Genomic DNA, 20,568 nt, shown 5'->3' on the forward strand with positions numbered 1-20,568 from the left:
GATTGTGTAGTGGGCCGCCAAACATGCCATGCCTGAAGTGGCGATCCGACACCAGGAGCCCACAGCCTACACAGCCGGCTGAGACGGGCTACATGCTTCAAAGTCGGCCCCGCCTCAGCAGCACACGGCTGCAGCGTCCCCACTCCAATGGGCTGGCCAATGGCAGCCAATCAGGAGGAGCTAGGGAAACAGCCACACCCGGGGATGAGAGGGGCTCACTGATTGGTTGCTCCCTGGTAGCACTAAACGACCAATGCCAGGAAGCGGATTGTAATGCCACCAGTCGGAGGGGCAAGATGACATCAGAGATGGGTTTCTGAGCCCTTTCTAAACAGAGCTGCCAGCGCAATAAACCAGTGTTGAATTCACTCCCGTAGTGTGTGTCTTTTCTTTGAGCGTAACCTCTCCAGCAGTAGCAGCCGCTACAACCTAAATATTACTATTAACACAGATCTACTATACCACACAGAAGAGGTCTTTAATCGCAAGAGCTGGAACTATTGAGTGCTGCCTAAGGTCAGCTCTGAGGATTCACTTTGCTTAAGATCCTTTGGAAAATTGGCATGCTGCACAAGTTTTAAATTTAGACATTCAGCACGGTTACAGGCCCTTCCAGCCCATGAGACCGTACTCCTCAAGTATCTCAACTGACCCACAACTCCCATTCGTTTTGGAGGGTGGGAGGAAACCGGAGCATCTCGAAGAGTCTCAAGCAGGCACAGGGAGGAAGTACAAACTCCTTCCAGATTGTGCTGGGGTTGATCTTTGGTTGCTGGTGTTGTAATAGTATTATTGCTAACTGTGCTGCCCACGGACTGTAGTGAAGTTGCAAACTAGCCTGAGAACTTGCTTTAGAATCTTGGAGAAAGAGCATGGAACGAGGCCCTTCAGCCCATTGAATCTACTTCTATATCTTTCCAATCTGATATTCATTCAGTTTGTATTCACTCCACATTTTCATCAACTGCCCCAGATTTTACCACTCACAAACAACTGGGCAATGCATATCAGCCAATTAACCCACCAACCTGGACTTATTTTGGATGTGGGAGAAAACTGCACCACCTGAGGGGAAATCTAGGTGGTCACAGAAAGAGTGGAAACTCTTGGTTCTGAAATGGTCGTTCTGTGGCAATGTTGCATAAAGCCTGACAGTAATTCCATTTGGTCTATGACGGACACTTGGTCTATGACGGACACTTGGTCTATGACGGACACTTGGTCTATGACGGACACTTGGTCTATGACGGACACTTGGTCTATGACGGGCACTTGGTCTATGACGGACACTTGGTCTATGACGGACACTTGGTCTATGACGGACACTTGGTCTATGACGGACACTTGGTCTATGACGGACACTTGGTCTATGACGGACACTTGGTCTATGACGGACACTTGGTCTATGACGGACACTTGGTCTATGACGGACACTTGGTCTATGACGGACACTTGGTCTATGACGGACACTTGGTCTATGACGGACACTTGGTCAGTCATAGAGAGCAGAAAAAAAAAGATTCAAATCCTGCTGAAACCAGGGTGTCACAGAAATGACCGGAGATAATTTCCATCAAGATGAATATAAATTGCACTGTTGACTGGAACAGCTTTTAAACATCTAATCATTTGCTGTGATGATTTGTGACCATTGAATTTCGAAAGTCTGCAAAAGCAAAGAGTTGCTTCACGTATCAGCATAGAAATAAGAGCAGAAAACTGCTCTGCCAATTTAATAAGATCATGATTGAACTGATTGAAACCTCAGCTCTGCATTCCCGTCCACCCACAGTAACCTCATGTATTGCATCTGTCTTATTCCAGAGGGCTCCCATTGCCCTTTAAGGAACTGTTCCAAAGTCTCTCAACACAATGTCTACCCTGCCTCACTTTAAAATGTTTTTGAACTACTTCTCTTCATTTTAGAGTTTCCCACATGATGAAACGCTCTCTCCACGTATACTTTCTCTGGACCTCTCAGGTTCTTGGACACTTCCATACAACGTCAAGTTCTGTTGGAAGTCTTGATAAAGAATTTTAACCCAAACCATCAAAGGTTCCTTTCCCCACAGATTCAATTCTCACCTTTCCTTTTACCAACACCTTATGACTGTTGGTCTGGACTCCTCCCCCTCCCATTCTTCCACCTTAATCTCTAGTCTTTAATTCAGATGCCTGCCTGTTCTTTGCTTATACCTTGAAGAAGGGCTCAGACCCAAAACGTCGGTAATGTATCTTTACCTCCTATGGATGCTACAAGACCGGCTGCGTTCCTCCAGCATTTTTTTTTACTACAATCTGCAGACTTTTTAGTTTCAGTTGCTCAATCCATTGATTTCCTTGCTTTTTGTTCAAGCTTCCAGCCACTGAAGTCCCACCTCCACATGACTCCACCTGCTTCTATCCCTTCTTTCTTCCTTTTCTTTCTGGCCTTCCCAGCGGACGATTCCTCTCCACCTCTCCCACTTTCCATCCAATGCCCTATCACCTCATCCTCTCCCCAGCTTGCTATCAGTTAATATCTCCCCTTCCCATTTAATTTCGATAGGGTCCTGACCCTTTCACGGAAGGCTTCTTATAAACACCCCCCCTCGCCATTTTCATCCCTGTCTCCTTTCTTATTCTGTGTGCGTCTCTCCCCTTTCCCTCTGTCTCCAAAATCAATTCTCACCTTTCCTCTTATCATATCCAATTAACACGTTGTGTCTGTTGTCTGGACTCCTCCCCCTCCCCATTCTCCCCCCTTTCTCTCCCCAGTCTTTATTCAGACGCTTGACTGATTTTTGCTTCTACCTTGAGGAAGGGCTCAGCCCCGAAGTGACCAGCTGAATTCCTCCAGCATTTCCGTGTGTTTTTACCAAAATGCTGACTGACCATTTCTCTACCCGGACGCTGCCTGACTCACTGAGCTCCTCCAGTAGCTAGCTCAATGTTTGCTCAAGATTCCAATGTCTGCACCTTTCATTGCTCTGAAGTCCTTGTCTCCTATTATCAGATTCTAAGCTTCAAGCAAATGCCAAAACAAAAAAAAAATTCCAGATTATGTTAAGTGACTTCGAGAGATGTGGGGAGAATGTCCTGTGTTGTGTGGAACTGCCTTGTTTTTACACCACATTTTGTCGTGTTATGGTTGTATGGACGAGATTCAACCGGTCACAATGAAGTACTTCAAGTCAAGTTTATCGTCATCTGATTTCATAAATACAACCTGACGAAACAACATTCTCCAGTCCTCAGTGCAAAACACGCAGACACACATACACACGTACAGACAAACAATATATTTGCAGAAAAGTATTCATATATGCAAATAAATAATCTTTTGTGGAAATGAGAGTCTCGGATGGTCAGGGCGAGCAGTTCCTTTGGTCATTCGGCGTTCTCACTGCCCACGGGAAAAGCTGTTTCTCAGATACTTGCAGCCTTTCTGTGTTTGTACATGTTAGAGGTAGTGATTTTTGCTTCTCTTACACATTCCCACCCCCCCGCCCACCTTTCATGACTGTCAGCTCCTTAGTTCTGATTATTATTAACTGATTTAAACATATCCTTGCAACCTATCTCTTGTTCACATTACCTGTCCAATAATTCTTGCATGAGATTAAGTATTATTTGACATTTTGCAAAATCCTGGAAAATCTCTCCAGTTGATGTTCAGACAAATTTGCCAGCACTGCACCTTTTATTCACTTGACCTGTATGATTGTGTACTCACATTCTGATCCATTGTATTTGATGGTCATTGTCATCAAGCCTGTTACTAATTATTTATGAGCAAAATAGCCTTGGTCCTCTGCCTTGTGCTTCACATAAATTCATTGGGATTTGCTGGTGGAGTCAGAAAAATGCTCTCCTCATTTTTTTGGGACGGTGGATGCAAAGCATCAGACTGGAAATCAATACAGAGGTTCATGAAAACTGCTGAGAAGACCCATTGGAGTCTCCCTTTCCTCTATTGACAACATTCACCAGGAGTGTTGCTTAAATTGGGCAGCACAGTTGGTGTAGCTGCCTTTACAGTGCCACGATCAGGACCGGACCGGGGTTTGAATCCCATGCTGCCTGTACATTGTCCTCACGTCTGCGTGGGTTTTCTCTGGAAGCTCCGGTTTCCTCCTCCTCTTCAAAAAATGTACCGGGGGTGTAGGTTAATGGGGTGTAAATTGGGTGGCACAGATTCATGGGCTGAAATGGCCTGTTACCATGCTGTATGTCTAAATTAAAATAAATATGTGTGTGTGTAATATATATATGTATATATATATATGTATATTTGTATATATGTATATATATATATGTATATATATATGTATATATGTATATGTATATATGTATATGTATATATGTATATGTATATATGTATATGTATATATGTATATGTATATATGTATATGTATATGTGTATATGTGTATATGTATATATGTATATGTATATATGTATATGTATATATGTATATGTATATATGTATATGTATATATGTATATGTGTATATGTATATATGTATATGTATATATGTATATGTGTATATGTGTATGTGTATATGTGTATGTGTATATGTATATGTGTATATGTATATGTGTATATGTATATGTATATATGTATATGTATATATGTATATGTATATATGTATATGTATATATGTATATGTATATATGTATATGTATATGTGTATATGTGTATATGTATATATGTATATGTATATATGTATATGTATATATGTATATGTATATATGTATATGTATATATGTATATGTGTATATGTATATATGTATATGTGTATATGTATATGTGTATATGTGTATGTGTATATGTGTATGTGTATATGTGTATGTGTATATGTGTATGTGTATATGTGTATGTGTATATGTATATGTGTATATGTATATGTGTATATGTATATGTGTATATGTATATGTGTATATGTATATGTGTATATGTATATGTGTATGTGTATATGTGTATGTGTATATGTGTATGTGTATATGTATATATGTATATGTATATATGTATATGTGTATGTGTATATGTGTATGTGTATATGTGTATGTGTATATGTGTATGTGTATATGTATATATGTATATGTATATGTGTATATGTATATGTGTATATGTATATATGTATATGTATATATGTATATGTATATATGTATATGTATATATGTATATGTATATATGTATATGTGTGTGTGTGTGTGTGTATATATATATATATATATATATATGTATGTGTATATATATATATGTATGTGTATATATATGTATGTGTATATATATATATATGTATATGTATATATATGTATGTACATGGCCTGTTTCCGCTCCGTAAATGGTTATATGGTAATATATATATAGAGGACTCTTTCCACCCAACACACAGCACAGCATCTTTGACCCACGACCATCAGGAGGGAGGAGCAGGAGCATTGAAATCAGGGCAGCCAGGCTGGGAAATAGCTTCTTCCCACGGGCTGTGAGAGGGATGATCAACATCCATAACCCCGGGTTTTTGAACAGCCTCTCCTCATGTTACAGGTTCCCACATGGTGAAGTGACCTGTCCACGGCTATTCTGTCTGGAGCCTTCATGTTCTATGCAACATCAAATTCTGTTGCAAGTCATGATGGAGGATTTCAACCCAAAGTTCAATCGTGATCTCTTAACAAATGCTCTAATTTTTATGTTGGTATGCAACTCTTCACTTTTCCAGACTTTAGGTGGTCACAGATCATCGCAGAAAATGATTAGGTGTTCAAAGGTTCCAGTCATTTCTCGGACACTGGCTTCAGCAGGATTTGAACCATTAATTCTTTTCTTCTCTATAACAGTAAATTATTCAGAATATTTGTACATATTTATTTTGCATTATACTTCAAAATATGTATGTGATTATTACGTGCAGTGTGAGAAATGCTTGTGCACGGTGGTCCAGTGAAACACTGTTTCGCCTAGTTGAACATATTCAGTCAGATGATAATGAACTTGAACCTGATAATGAATTGACAGCTCTATATCAATTCCCGAAATGACCCTGCAGCAGCTGCTCGTCTGACATCACCATTTGGCTGCTCCCCACTGGCAGAGTGTTTTCAGTGGTTGTGACAGACTGTGTGGTACCTTGCCTGTTACATCCCTCCACAGTCGAATGCACAGTTGACTCAAATGTTTAAAAGCAATTATTTAGAAGTGCCCTGCACCTGACAGGGAGTGGGGTATGACTCACCATCCTTCTGTAGCTGAGGTCGCAATCGGACCCACTGCAATCTCCACATCCCTGATACTTGGTTATAACCAGTTGTTGATTGTCTTAAAACAGACCCTGTGCTAAATGCCACTGCATTTATAAAAAAAAAGCGCAGAGAAGTTTGCAATAATGACCAAACTAATAAACCTCAATAGTTTAGGGGTGTTTAATTGGTGGGACCCAATTTGTGCTGCTCTCTCACTTGTATTTACGGAATTTCTTTGTGCCTTGCAGAAGAGGGCTATGTGAAGATGTTTCTGCGTGGGCGCCCTGTCACATTATATATGCCCCAGGCATTGATTGGATCTTACAAGCTCCAGGCTGTTACAGAATTACCAGCCCACAAGTTGAAGATGGAATGGGTGTATCCTTCCCGGTGTCAGTCACAAGCTTCTTCCTTCTTACAGATGACGAGTGCTTAGTTATTGTTTTATAGTCCCTGATCCCTGTTCCGGCGGGTTCCTGAATTCAGCAGCAATGTCTAAATCCTTGGTTCTCAGCCTTTTTATCCCACTCACATCCCACCTTAAGTCCTTCCTTTGGCTTGGCTTCGCGGACGAAGATTTATGGAGGGGGTAAAAAGTCCACGTCAGCTGCAGGCTCGTTTGTGGCTGACAAGTCCGATGCGGGACAGGCAGACACGATTGCAGCGGTTGCAGGGGAAAATTGGTTGGTTGGGGTTGGGTGTTGGGTTTTTCCTCCTTTGCCTTTTGTCAGTGACAAAAGGCCACCTTAAGTAATCCCTTGCTAACCACAGAGCACCTATGGCATAGGGATTACTTAAGGTGGTATGCGAGTAGAGGGGAAATAAGGTTGAAAACCACTGTTCTAAACTAACCCCACGGTCTGTCTTGTTACTTCAGTGCACGAAGGGCATCTCCAGTCTTGGTACGTAACCAACTCCTGAGGTCAGGATTGAATCTGCGCCCTTTTAGTTGTGAGGCAACAGCTGGGCCACCCTGAGTGGCAGACTTGAACCATATGCCTTGGGTTTGCTGTCAGTCCCATCTGAGCTACACCTGAATGTTGGACCAATGTCCATGTTTCCTGGTTTGAGCCAGAAAATACCTGGAGAGGAATAAAATAATTAACATCCACTTTTAATGATTTTTTTTTAAACTGTAGCTATTTTGTGTTTGTACTGTTTGGAAGATGTCAGGGCCTTGTCACTCAAACTGAACAGACCTCTCAGCAGTACAAGATAATCTCAAACACCCGACCATCGCAGCCCTAGCACTGTTTTAACAATCCTTCTCTCTAATGGTATAATCTGTGTTTTATTATTGCACTACCTGAGGTGCTCAAGTGGATAGGATGCAATGCAAGGTTTTTCACCGTGTCTAGGTACTTGTTACCGTAAGAGAACAATTTGATTTGTTAAGCTGTCAGCAATAAGGTGGTATAGCTGTGACCTTAATCAGTCTCCCTAGCTATGGTTACCGTGGGCGTGATTGCCGCTCCAACCTCTACCTCCTGCCGACAGGAGAGATTGTTTATTTCATTGCATCGGTCGTGGTGCTGTACAACGTCGAGGAGCAGTTACAGCGTCATTACCTTGGACACAATGATGACGTGAAATGGTGAGTTCTCTGGAACTGCTGGCTATTTCTTTGTGTCTTCCACTGTCATGTTAGGTGTATGAACGCACCTCCGTCCACCTCAGGCCTTTGTGCAACAACACCTCACTTCTCAATTGCAGCGAGACACGCGTTTAGACCCACAAGACCATGAGAGCAGAAACAGGCTATTCACCCCATTCAGTCTTTCCCCAGCATTCAATCATGAGCTGATCATTTTCCCACTAAAGCCCATGTTGACAAAATTCACAGCCTTACCTTTGTCAATTTTCCTGGTAATCTCCTCGAAAAACTCGATAAGAGTGGTTAAACCTATCCATAATCAGTTTCTAGCTATCCAATTATCTACACAATCTCTTAGAACACCTTCCAATAATTTACCTACTACTGACATCAGTCTTACTGTCCTATAATTCCCAGGGTTACTTTTAGAGCCTTTTTAAACAACGGAACAACATGAGCTACCCTCCCATCCTCCAGCACCAAACCCATGGCTGAGGACGTTTAAAATATTTCTGCCAGAGCCCCTGCAATTTCTACATGAGCCTCCCTCAAGATCCGAGGAAATATCTTGTCGGGCCCTTGGGACTTAACTATCCTTATTTGCTATAAGGCAGCGACCACTACCTCTTCTTTAATCTGTGTAGGTCCCATGACCTCACTGTTTGTTTTTCTTACTTCCCATCATTTCCTGAGTGAACACTGATGAAAAAAAAACAGTTAAGATCTCCCCCATCTCTTTTGGCTCCATACAAAATCGACCACTCTGATTTTTGTTCCTCCGTATCCTTTTGCTCTTAATATACCTGTAGAAATCCTTAGGATTTTTCTTCACATTGTCCACCAAAGCAACCTCGTGTCTTCTTTATCCTTCCTGATTTCTTTTTTGATGTTTTTTTGCATTTTTATACTCCAAGTACCCCATTTGCTCCATGTTGCCTATACCTGCTATGCACCTCTCTCTTCTTCAGAATCAGATCACCAACATATCGAAAACCAAGGTTCCCTATTACTTGTTAACCTTGCCTTTAATCTTGACAGGAACATACAAACTCTGTACTCTCAAAATTTCACCTTTGAATGTATTGTTTGCCTTTATGTGTGTTATATTTGGTTGTGTGCCTGTGTGTTTTGCACGGAGGACTGGAGAACGCTGTTTTGTCGGGTCGTCTGATTGTGCAATCAAATGAAAATAAACTTGATGTGATTTGACAGTTCCCATTACATGTGGGGAATTTTGGCAAGATTTTGGGAGCATTGTAAAACTGGAGCAAAGAACTTAGTTTACCTCAGTATATTCATTACTCCAGCTCTCTCTGCTGTGAACAGAAGAACATTTCAGGAATCAGTAGGCTCTTTTAAACTGCAGCACCTGGGTGGCCCTCCTGCTACCCAGGTGTGATTACTGGGGCAAAAGTGGTGGAAGCTCCTTTTAAACTGCGGGGGATCGACCCATTAAATCGCCAACCAGATAATTTAAGGGGGATCCTACCCCCGCAATGACACGGTAAGTGACACGTCATGCACTCACAGGAAATATCAGTAAGTCTCTCCTGCCCTCCCCACCCCCTCCACCAGCCGTCAGTGGCCCCCCCGTTAGTCACCCCCCACCATCCAACATCAATCACCATCCCCCACCAGTCAGTCACCCTTCCCCCCCCCCCCGTCAATCGCCAACCCAGCTGTCAATCAACACCCACCCAGTCAATCACATGCCCTCCCCAGCAATGTCCTGCTGCCATGAACGTTCACCTGTCACAACTGGAGTGATGTTCACAGCAGCGGCCATTCTGGGTCCCCCATCTCCCTCCCGTGGCAGCGACCCCGCTTCCCCCTGCAGCAGCAACTCCTCTCTCCAACCCCCACCCTCTCCCCCTCCCCCCACAGCAGCAACCCCTTTCCCCCTCTCCTGCGGAAGCAACCCCTCTCTCCCCCTCAGCAGCGACCTCTTCCCCCCCCTCACCCACCCCGGGCCCCAAGGCAGCAAGCCCTCTCTCCCACCAATCGTGGTTTCCCTGTGACGCCAGCACGACCTAGTTAAGTTTAACTGGGTTCCCTGACTACCTCTGAGGTAGGTCAGGGACCAGGTTGGATTTGACCAGGTCGGACCCTTTCAAGCTACCACGTGAGTGGGGCACGGGCTGGGCAAATTGCCCGGTTAACCCCATTTCACACAGCTCCTTGATAGGTCCTAGTGGTATAAGTAAAGGGGAATATAAGGTATCAGTTGATAATGTGTGACTCTTGTAGCTGCCTGTATTAATCTCCCTCCAGCCTCGAGCTGTATTTTGATTTCCAAAAAAATACATTATTCATAATATATACAGTAAATGCAATCAAGAGTTATCTTTTATTTTCTGCCCAAGACCACAAGAAACCACAGATTTGCGAAGGCAGCTCTGGCCATCCTGCACACTCTCCTCCCCTCCATCAATTTTGTCTTTACCTCCTGCTGACTTGAAAAAGCTGGCAACCTATTAAAGAACCTGTCCCACCCTGGTCACCCTCTCTTCTCCCCGTTCCATTAGGGCAGAGGTACACGAGCTTGAAAAAAACGAGCCTCCAGACTCAAGGTCTGTTTCTTTGCTGCTGTTACCATACCCTTAAATGGATCTCACCCTGGAAAACTCTTGAGGGGCAGCACGGTTAGTGTAGCGGTTAGTGCTGCACCAGCGATCGGGGTTCAAATCTGGTGCGGTCTTTAAGGAGTTTGTATGTTCTTCCCGTGTCTGCATGGGTTTCCTTAGGGTGCTTCTGTTTCCTCCCTCCCTTCAAAATGTACGGGAGTTGTAGGCTAATTTGTGTGATTGGGTGGCATGGGGTCGTGGGCCAGAAGGGCCTGTTACCATGCTGTATGTCTGTTTCTAAATTGTGCTATGTAACTTTTTGTAATACTACCCCTGACATTATTGTCTTATTTATTTATTTGTTGTTATTGCGGGAAGAGTTGACTGGCATGAATCACACGCTTCTAGTTACATTTGACAAAACAGTTCGATTCAATTCCTTTACATTCCTTGCTCACAAATTCAGTGCATCATCTTCCAATACAGGTACTTTAATTCAACTTTAGTTTCTTCATCGTTTGATCCACCCATGAAGTGTTGAGAAGCGATGATGCAGGACTTGGTATCCAGTGTGCAACAAGACCCTGCGTCGTAGACCTTCCCCTGGAGGTTTTTGGTGGCTTTGGTGTGGCCAGTCACTCGTAGACATAGCCTCACCTGAAAGACCAAGTTTTGGATTGACCAAAATGCCTTTAACTGACAATGTTTGATCTGAGCACTATTTTTGAGATGGAACACGGAGCCAATGGTAATGACTCATCTGTCACTTCCTGATCTGTTTCTCAGCCTTGCCGTGCACCCTGATAGAGTCACCATGGCAACCGGACAGGTGACAGGAACCACAAAAGAGGGAAAGGTATGATGTACATTCATATTCTGCCTTAATTAGTCATATGCAGAAGGTGAATTTGTTTTTCATCACCCAGATTCGTGCCCTGAACCTGAACACTAAATTCCGTGGAAAGGATGGACAAAAACAGATGAACCCTAATGAAATATTTTGTTGGAAAGTGTACGGTCATGCACTTTGCCTGGAGAAATAGACGGGAAGACTATTTGACTTGGGGAGGGTCCTTGTGCATGATTCCCTAAAGGTTGGCCTCCAGGTTGACTGGGTGATGAAGGCGGCAAATGCAAAGTTGACATTCATCTCCAGAGGAATAGCATATAAGAGCAGGGTGTAATGTCTCAACATTAGACCTCACTTGGAGTTTGGTGTACAGTTTTGGGTGCCTTATTTGAGAAAAGATGTGGTGGCATTGGAGAAGGTTCAGAGAAGATTTACTAGAATGATACCAAGAATGAAAGGGTTAGTGTATGAGGAACAATTGTTGACTGTACTCCTAGAGAAAGTTCAAAAGCTGAAAGACATGGACAGAGTAGATGTGGCAAGGATGTTTCCCATGGTAGGGGAGTCCAGGTCAACTTCAGGATAAAATGGAGCCAATTTAAAACAGAGAGGAAGAGAAATTTCTTTAGTCAGAGGGTTGTGAGTCTTTGGAATGTGTTGCCACAGGCGGCTGTAGAAGTGAAGTCATTGGGGTGTATTTAAGGAAGAGATTGACGGTTATTTGATCAGTCAGGGCATCAAGGGTTACGGGAAGAAAGCCGGGGAGTGGGGCTGAGTGGGAGGATTGATCAGCTCATGATTAGAATGGCAGAGCAGGCTTGAAGGGCCTACTTCTGCTCCTATATCTTGTGAAGCTCTGAGTCCTTGAGTATAGCAGTCTGGTGAGATGTTATTGGGCTGTACATAATCTGTGGAGGTAGATGGGCCAGAACGATTTGCCTCAGCGGTGTATCTGCACTCCCATGTATATACCCGCAATACAAGCTAACTTCTGTACAAGATTAAGCAGATACACAGCTGTTGAGATCCACCCATCCAAACTCAACCCTGACCTCTCCTGCTGTCTGTGTGGAGTTTGCATGTTTTCCCTATGACTGAGCTAGTTCTCCTGGTCTCCTTCTCATCCCCAAAATGTGCGACCGGGTGGGATAATTGGCTGCTGTAAACTGCTCCCTAACGACTTCAGTCACTACACAATGAAGCAATATTTGCTGTGTTCTTGTTCCTATCCAAGAAATCTCATCTTTAATAGTTTAAAAGTACCAGTAACTGGTCACTGCGAGATATATTGTGACAAGGCAGTGAAAACAGAAAGCACTCTGGGACCCTGGCTGGTCGTCAGCAGTTGATAATGATGACCGTTAGCTGAATTTGCTGTGCTGTTATTTTAAGGTACCATATATTAATTCAGCCCACCTCACTGACAAAAGGCAAAGGAGGAAAAACCCAACACCCAACCCCAACCCACCAATTTTCCCCTGCAACCGTGTCTGCCTGTCCCGCATCGGACTTGTCAGCCACAAACGAGCCTGCAGCTGACGTGGACATTTACCCCCTCCATAAATCTTCGTCCGCGAAGCAAAGCCAAAGAATGTGCCATTGTATAGAACAATCCAATTTTCCACCTAAAGTGTTGGTTTTGAGCGATACCCTTTATATAAGATGACGCCCCCCCCCACACCCCCCCCCCCAGTCAATGCTGTTATAAGCAAATCACATTATTTTAATGACAAATTATCATTTAAAGGTTTAAATTTTATTTGGACATTTTAAAATAAGCTAATGTCAGCTCAGCTCCTGTAACAGGCCGTTTCAAGCCTGTCCAGAGCCGACAGCAGTCGGACTGGGCAGACAGACCCCGCAGAGGAGCGCTGAAACTTCGCAAGTAGCTAACAGAGCACGTAAAAGATTGCCTCGGAGCCGGTAGGAAGATGGTGGCGATGTTGAGACTTCATCACCAAGAGAATAAATTTAGACCCTTTGATTTAGGACAACCCGATTTTAAGGTGAAATCAAGTTTTGAGGATCGTCCTATATGCAGGCATAGGTAGTAAGTTAGACAAATTTATAATACATTTTTATTGCCTTAATATGACATTAACACGTTTCAGTCGAAAAATATTTAGTGATAGGACAGTAGGAGTTATACGAGTGTTTTATGCTATTCTTCATTGCCATGGGGGACACTCTAAACCACAGGGCATTGCAGTTTGGATTTTATACTTGGTGTATATGATGAACCCTGATTTTGGGGTGACATCTTTAAGGTTCAAATCCTGTCTTGTACGCCGATGTGTGCAGGAAGATGGAAGGGGTGCAGAGGGATTCCCCAGGATGTTGCCAAGACTGGACGGGTCGGGTTATAGGGAGAGGATGGATGTTTATTCCCTTGAGTGTAAGAAGCTGAGGGTAACCTTTGAGAGGTTAATGCATCATGAGGGGCACACAGGATTTTTCCAAGGGTAAGTGACCCTAGAACTGGAGTTCATAGGTTTGAGGTGAGAGGGGAGAGGTTTGAGGGACCTGCGGGGTAATCTTTTCACTCCAGGCAGCCGCATCTGGATTGAGCTTCCAGAGGAAACTAGAAGAGAACTAAAAGGACCTTGGACAGATAACTGGATAGAAAGGGCTTGAAAGGATGGTCAGATGGGACTAGCCCAGAATGCCACGTTGGTGCACGTGGGCGTGTTGGGCTGGAGTACAGTGCTGTAAGTCTCTGATTCTGCTGGTCACAGATTACCAGCTTCTGTCCACAGGAAAAGGATCCATATAATTACTGAAGAATAGACCAAACTTTAATGATACAGTAAGTGGAGGATATCCTTCTCCCTATGTAAAACAACACAACGTTTAAAGGATGTTTCTTTTCCCCCCCTTTCTCTCAGCAACTTCCACCTCATGTCCGTATTTGGGACTCTGTAAGCCTCAACACGTTACATGTGATTGGATCAAGGTTCTTTGATCGAGGAGTGACCTGTGTATCCTTCTCCAAATCCGTGAGTTCTTTATTTTCCTTTTTGAAAGGAACATTTTGCAAACTAGAAAAACTTATTTGTGCTTTGGGACTTTGTTAGCATTGGCATCTGTGGAAGTCCTTGTGGACTTGCAGACAGTTTCTCCTCATCCTTTCCAGTTGTTTTAGACCAGGTTGTTGATGGTGGGTAGACTGGGTGAGGAGTGGATGTTCAACTTTTAGTCATCCTGGGCCTGTAGAGGTGGCTGTCTCCAGGTTAAAATGACTGGGCCATCAGGCCTTCCTTGTGACTCTGCATAGGACCTTGCAGGATCTGCTTAGGCTACATGAGGCCCAGTGCAACCAATCAGAACATTGCTAAAGATTCAAGCATGGACCTGGAAATAATTAACTGTGAATGTTTTCTCTTGTTTTGGTGATTAATCTCATTTAGTTCCATTAGGCAGTTAGTTATGACGATGGTAATGGGTGTCATTTCCACCGTGGTTCTTTATCGTGATGGAGCACAGTAGCTTCGGGGTATGTTAATAATCCTAAGCATGTTCTTGTGATAGAGAAGCTGGAGTTCGAACCCACCATTGCAGCTGGGGAGTTTAATTTTTATTAATTAGGGAGGCACAGTCAGTTTAGTGGTTAGCACAATGCACCAGTGACCCGGGCTCAAATCTGGCCTGTCTGTAAGGATTTTGCATGGTCTCTCCGTATCTGTGTGGGTTTCCTCTGGGTGGTCCAGTTTCCTCTCGCCCTCTTTTTAAAAAAAAACACATACAGGCTTTGTAGGTTACCGTAAATATTTGTGTATAATGCGTTCCGTGTATAATGTGACCCCTCCCCCTATTTTTGAGGGGAAAAAGGGGGAAAATTTTACCTCTGTGTACAATGCAACCCCCCCCCTCCTCTCACCCACCTGAGTCACGCTCGCCCGCCTGCCCAGCCGTCTGAGTCGCGCTGCCGACAACCGCTTACCTGGCCGGCTGCCCGAGTCATGCTGTCGACTAACGCCCGCCCGCCTGCAGAATTAAAAAAAAAATTACTCTTGTGTATAATGCGACCCCTCCCACCCCATTTTTGAGGGAAAAAAGGGGGGAAATTATTTTCACTTTATACACGAATATTTATGGTAATTAGTGTATTTTGGCAGCATGGACTCGTGGGCCTGAAAGGCCTGTTAGCATGTTGTATATCCAAAATAAATTTAAAAACTCATTTGGAAGCTAGAATCTACAGCATCAGTTTAAAAAAATCCCACTTGTTCACGAACACTCCATGGGTGGGAAATCTTGTTCTCTCGGCCTAAATATGATGAAGAGAGTTTTTGTCGTGTACACAATTACAATACAGGTACTCCTGGACTTAGAACCGTAATTCAAACCGAAGGATCGGACGTATCTCAGAATTGAAGTATGTCGGAATTGCATACATTTGAGAAAAAATATAAAATTTACGTGGTTTGTGTTGTATTTGACAAACTATAGCAGAGATACAAGGCATGTAAAAACCAAAATGTGTACTTACCTTGTTAGTCAGAATCCCAGGCTCCGTAGGCTGGGCGTGGCCATCTTGATTCTTGTGCGCTTGTGCAAGTCTTTTGATGGCGCATGTGCGATGGGTTCATGTATTGGAGTTCGGTTGGTGCATGTGCGAGAGTTAAGTGTCCTAATGATATTGAATTTGCGCCCTTAATCAAGATGGCCGCACCCAGCCAACGGACCCTGGGACGCCGACTAGCAAGGTAAATACACACATTCTGGCTCTTACATGCCCTGTATCCCTGTTATAGTTTGTCAAATACAACATAAACAGCATAAATTTTATATTTTTTCTTTATATATTTTGAACAAATTTTCATTCGTATGTGCAGATGTACATATGTCGCATAGGTCACAAGTCAGGGAGTACTTGCTGCAGTTCCACAGGTACGCAAGAAATTTCATCCATAATAATGTAAATTGGCACCACGTGCCAAATCATTAAAAGATAATAAATAGAAGGAACAATTGAACTGATTTTGTTGAAATAGTCCAACAGGCCAGGGTAAATGGGAATCGAGGCAGGAAAAGGTGAATGAACTATTAATCTGTTAATGATAATCAATTCAGATTTGTGCTAACCAGCATTTTTATTTGCTTAAAAGAATGGGGGATCTTACCTGTGTGCTGTGGATGACTCCAACGAACACATCCTATCTGTGTGGGACTGGCAGAAAGAAGTGAAACTGGCTGAGGTGAAGGTAGGGTGAACAGAGATTTGTGTTTGATTCCAATTACAGTGCACCTCCTCCCAGTTGGGGATTACAACCTCCAAGATGTTCCAGTGAGCTTGCCAAATCGTTTAGAAGAGGAGCCAGTGTTGTGATGGAGGATGTGGGGATTTCACTCTTCACACTCACTCACCCCGTGGTGTGGCGCAGTGGAGCTCAGTCTAGTTAGTTCTTTGTACCATTACAAGGACTGTGAGGAGTTGGTACTATTTAAATCACCAGTCCTTTCTATTTGCCAAATGCAGAAGTTCTCCATTTGACCCATCGAGCCTGCTCTGCCATTCAATCAGAATATTGCTGATCTGGCTGTGGACTCCACTGCACTCACTTGCCTGTTTCCTGTAACCCTTAATTCTCCTGTTCTTCAAAAATCTCTCTGTGTTTTAAATAAATTCAGTGCGGCAATTATTGAACGTTTAACAGCTATGACTGTTAAAGACCTGTGGGTGTGAAGTCCCAGGCCAGATCTAGGTGCAAGACTGCATATCTATAACACATTTCACAGCCAATAATATGATCCCTCAGCAATGCAGAATTCATAGCAATTAACTGGCACACAGCGACAACCAATAAATATCCTTGTACTGTTTCTTTACATTTTTAAGAATATGGGTATTATTGCTCAGGCTTGCTCTCCATCCATCACCCCAATGATTCCACCAGTGGTGCCGGGAATAAATGTTTAGGGAGGTGGATGGAGGCCAAAATAGGCCCCACATTTTAAAGGGCCCTGCTGTTTATGACAATACTATGAATTATGTACAATGTTAGCGATTTTAGCCAATTGTCATCTTTAATTGGGGTTATTAACACAGACTATGGGTGTGCTATATCTCATAGCTGTCCATTGGCACCCTCCCAACCTGCCATCTAACTCCTGACGCGGCAGCAGGAATGAAGTGCTGCCAGAGCTCACTAGAGCTCTGCTCTGACATCTGATCGAGTCACTTCGGGGGCCGCCCTGTCAGCTCACGTCGGCAGCTCTACGGGGAAGCAATGGCCCGTCTTCATTATCCATATCCCCCATGCAGCTGGAACTGCTCTGCCAGCGTCAGTGCGTTGAGCCAGCTGCCCGTAAGTAAGATTTGTTTTCGTGTGGGAGATTCTTTAGTTCAAATTTTGTTTCATTGCCATATACTGTCTGGCTGGTTTCTGGTTAACTGGAAGACTCAGTGGTGAAAAGTTGTTTGCACCGAACATGGAGCATGACGCCTCCCAATACTTAACAAAAAGAGACTCAGGCTCTCATTGCAGTAGGAGGCAAGTTTGCGGACTGGTTATTCCAGGAGGTGAATTATGATTAACCATAACTAACCATATAACTGTTTACGGCGTGGAAAGACGCAAAAATCTGCTTGGAAATGTGAACAGCTTTTATTTTTTTCTTACTCGAGTTGTTAAGGTCAGATTGGACCAACGACCATGACCAGGGAGCTAAAATATGGATTCTGGATCACTTAATTGATGTGGTGCCACAAAAATGCCAAGAGAATCAGTAGCAATGAAATAGAGCAATTCGGTAAAGGTGCTGTAAGGCAGGCAGCAAGTTAGTTAATCATATGAAATCTTTCCATCTTTTCCTGACTTTTAGCAGCACGTCTACAAAAGCACATAGATGGCTGTGATAGTACAGATTCTATCACCCATGTGTACATGTACAGATGGTCGTGTAGGATGACTGATTGGTTGAGAGTGTAGCTACACCTACTGGTAGGTCTCAGACCAGGTCATTCTGGACTGGTCGACCTACTTGTGATATGCTCCAGTCTTCTAGTTAATAAAAGCCTTGGTTTGGATCAACAAGTCTTTGGTTCTTTCGACGTGCCATTTATTTAAACTCTTGCATTTGCTGTTTATTTACACGGTTGAAGCATAACATAAAGAGAGAGAGAGTTGCTACAAGTAATGACAATGTCCATTTTTAAAATAAAAATATTCCATTTGAGGATAATCAACCTGCCGGTGTTAATAAATGAATATCTAAACGTGTTGTATGCCAGAAATGATGTTGCTTTACCAGTTCCGTTGGGTCCCACCTGCGGCCATGATTCTAATCTCCAGCTTCATTTTACAGTATGAAATCTTTCTTCTTTGGCTTGGCTTCGCGGACGAAGATTTATGGAGGGGGTAAATGTCCACGTCAGCTGCAGGCTCGTTTGTGGCTGACAAGTCCGATGCAGGACAGGCAGACACGGTTGCAGCGGTTGCAGGGGAAAATTGGTTGGTTGGGGTTGGGTGTTGGGTTTTTCCTCCTTTGCCTTTTGTCAGTGAGGTGGGCTCTGCGGTCTTCTTCAAAGGAGGTTGCTGCCCGCCGAACTGTGAGGCGCCAAGATGCACGGTTTGAGGCGATATCAGCCCACTGGCGGTGGTCAATGAGGCAGGCACCAAGAGATTTCTTTAGGCAGTCCTTGTACAAAGGTACAGTATGAAATACCATGGTAGTAATGGGCCAAAATCAGTTCCTCCAACCTCGTCTTTGTGCTGCCGTTACCGCGCATGCACCAGCCGCCACTATTCAGGGCCCCTTTAAAATATATGCTACAGACTCTGCAATACTTAATCCGGCACTGCACAGGTTCTTTGTGGTTAGTAAAGGATTATTTAAGGTGGCATGTGAGTGGAAAAAAAAGCCTGACCTAGACTCTCCCCCATGGCAAACAACCTTTCCACATCTACTCTGTCCATACCTTTCACTATTTGAAATGCTTCAATGAGAACCCCCTCCCCCTCATTTTCCTAAATTCCAACCACTACAAGAGCTGTCATTCGCTCTTCACATGATAACCCTTTTGAAATCATTCTACTAAACTTCCTTTGAACAGTCTCTAAGGTCAGCATATTCTTTCTTAAATGAGGAGCCTAAAACTGCTCACAATACTTCAAGTGAGATCTCACCAGTGGCTTATAAAGCCTCAGCATCAGACTCCTGACGTGGGCGTTGCAGTTAGTGGGAAGATGTCTGTGATAGTACAGACCTATCACCAATGTATAAGTTACAGTATCTAGAGTGTAATGACTGTGCTTACAGCGATTGGCTGAGAGCTAAGCCACACCTACTGTCTGGGCCTTAAAGGGTTGTGTCCCTAGCCAGGTCGGATCATTCCGGGCTGGTCGGCCACCTGTGAAGAGCTCCTGTCTTTTGCTAATAAAAGCCTTGGTTTGGATCAACAAGTCTTTGGTTCTTTCGACGAGCTCTACAATGTCAGAATACCCAGTCACTGCAGCAGTACATGATGTATACCCCTTCGTCTCCCATCAAGATATATTCCCGACATTTTGGCCTATACTCGGAATTTAGGAAAATGAGGGGAAATCTCATTGAAACACTCAAAGTGTTAAAAGTGTAGGCAGAGAAAAGGTTGTTTCCCATGGTGGGGAAGTCCAGGACTGTGCTTCTCAGCCTTTTTCTTTCCACTCACACAACACCTTTAAGTAATCCCCACAGAGCACATCAGTAATATATCTTTACCTCCGATGGGCACTGTGAGACTGGCTGAGCTCCTCCAGCATTTCTGTGGTTTTACCTCTCTTCTCTGTTAGCTAGTGCTCCTCTCATTTTCCATTTCTCCCTCCCTCTTCTCCTTCCTCCCTCCCCCACTTTTTACAGCCATCTGCCTGATTCTTGTCTCTCCTGTCGAGGGGTCTCATCCTGAAACATCAGCTGCCTTTTACTTCCTGTGGATGCTGTGTGACCTGCTGGGCTTTTCTCCAGCACTGCAGTAGATCCCAGAATCTGCAGATTTTCCTGGCTTATCTGGGAACGTTGAATCAAGAGGAGGCCATTCAGCCCTCAAACCTCTGCTATTCAGTAAGATCATGGGTGATCTCTTCTTTGGTAGCCCCTCAAGAATGACGGCCTGGAGATGAATAATGAATCTGAAGGCTCTGCTGCAGACTGTGGACAGGCAGGTGGCTTGTGACGTGGTCTGCAGCCTCCACCTTTCTAACTCTGTGTCACCCATTATTGATAGATTCTTTATCAGAAAGAAACAGCTGTATGATTTCAAGTTATTATATCTGGAGACTGCTATACTTCTCTCAGGCTTTGTATGGGATAAAAGGCTTGTCTTAAAATTTCTTCTGAATAACACAAAGTCT

The 20,568-nt window shown here is 43.7% G+C and overlaps 1 protein-coding gene across 4 annotated transcripts in view; it reads left to right on the top strand.

Moving 5' to 3' along the window:
• The window catches only part of LOC138748337 (echinoderm microtubule-associated protein-like 1), a 146,367-nt gene that overhangs the window by 71,892 nt on the left and 53,907 nt on the right, over positions 1-20,568 (top strand). For all 4 annotated transcript variants that reach the window (XR_011347948.1, XM_069908351.1, XM_069908352.1 and 1 more), the window contains 5 exons: positions 6,477-6,606; positions 7,673-7,822; positions 11,173-11,242; positions 14,122-14,232; positions 16,345-16,440. Coding sequence is in view for 3 of the 4 variants with exons in the window: in XM_069908351.1 (XP_069764452.1) it covers positions 6,477-6,606; positions 7,673-7,822; positions 11,173-11,242; positions 14,122-14,232; positions 16,345-16,440 (557 nt within the window). In the remaining variant the exon portion in view is untranslated. The remainder of the gene's footprint in view (positions 1-6,476; positions 6,607-7,672; positions 7,823-11,172; positions 11,243-14,121; positions 14,233-16,344; positions 16,441-20,568) is intronic.

This window comes from Narcine bancroftii, chromosome 13 (genome assembly GCF_036971445.1).
Source record: "Narcine bancroftii isolate sNarBan1 chromosome 13, sNarBan1.hap1, whole genome shotgun sequence".
In the NCBI taxonomy this organism is placed as follows: Eukaryota; Metazoa; Chordata; class Chondrichthyes; order Torpediniformes; family Narcinidae; genus Narcine; species Narcine bancroftii.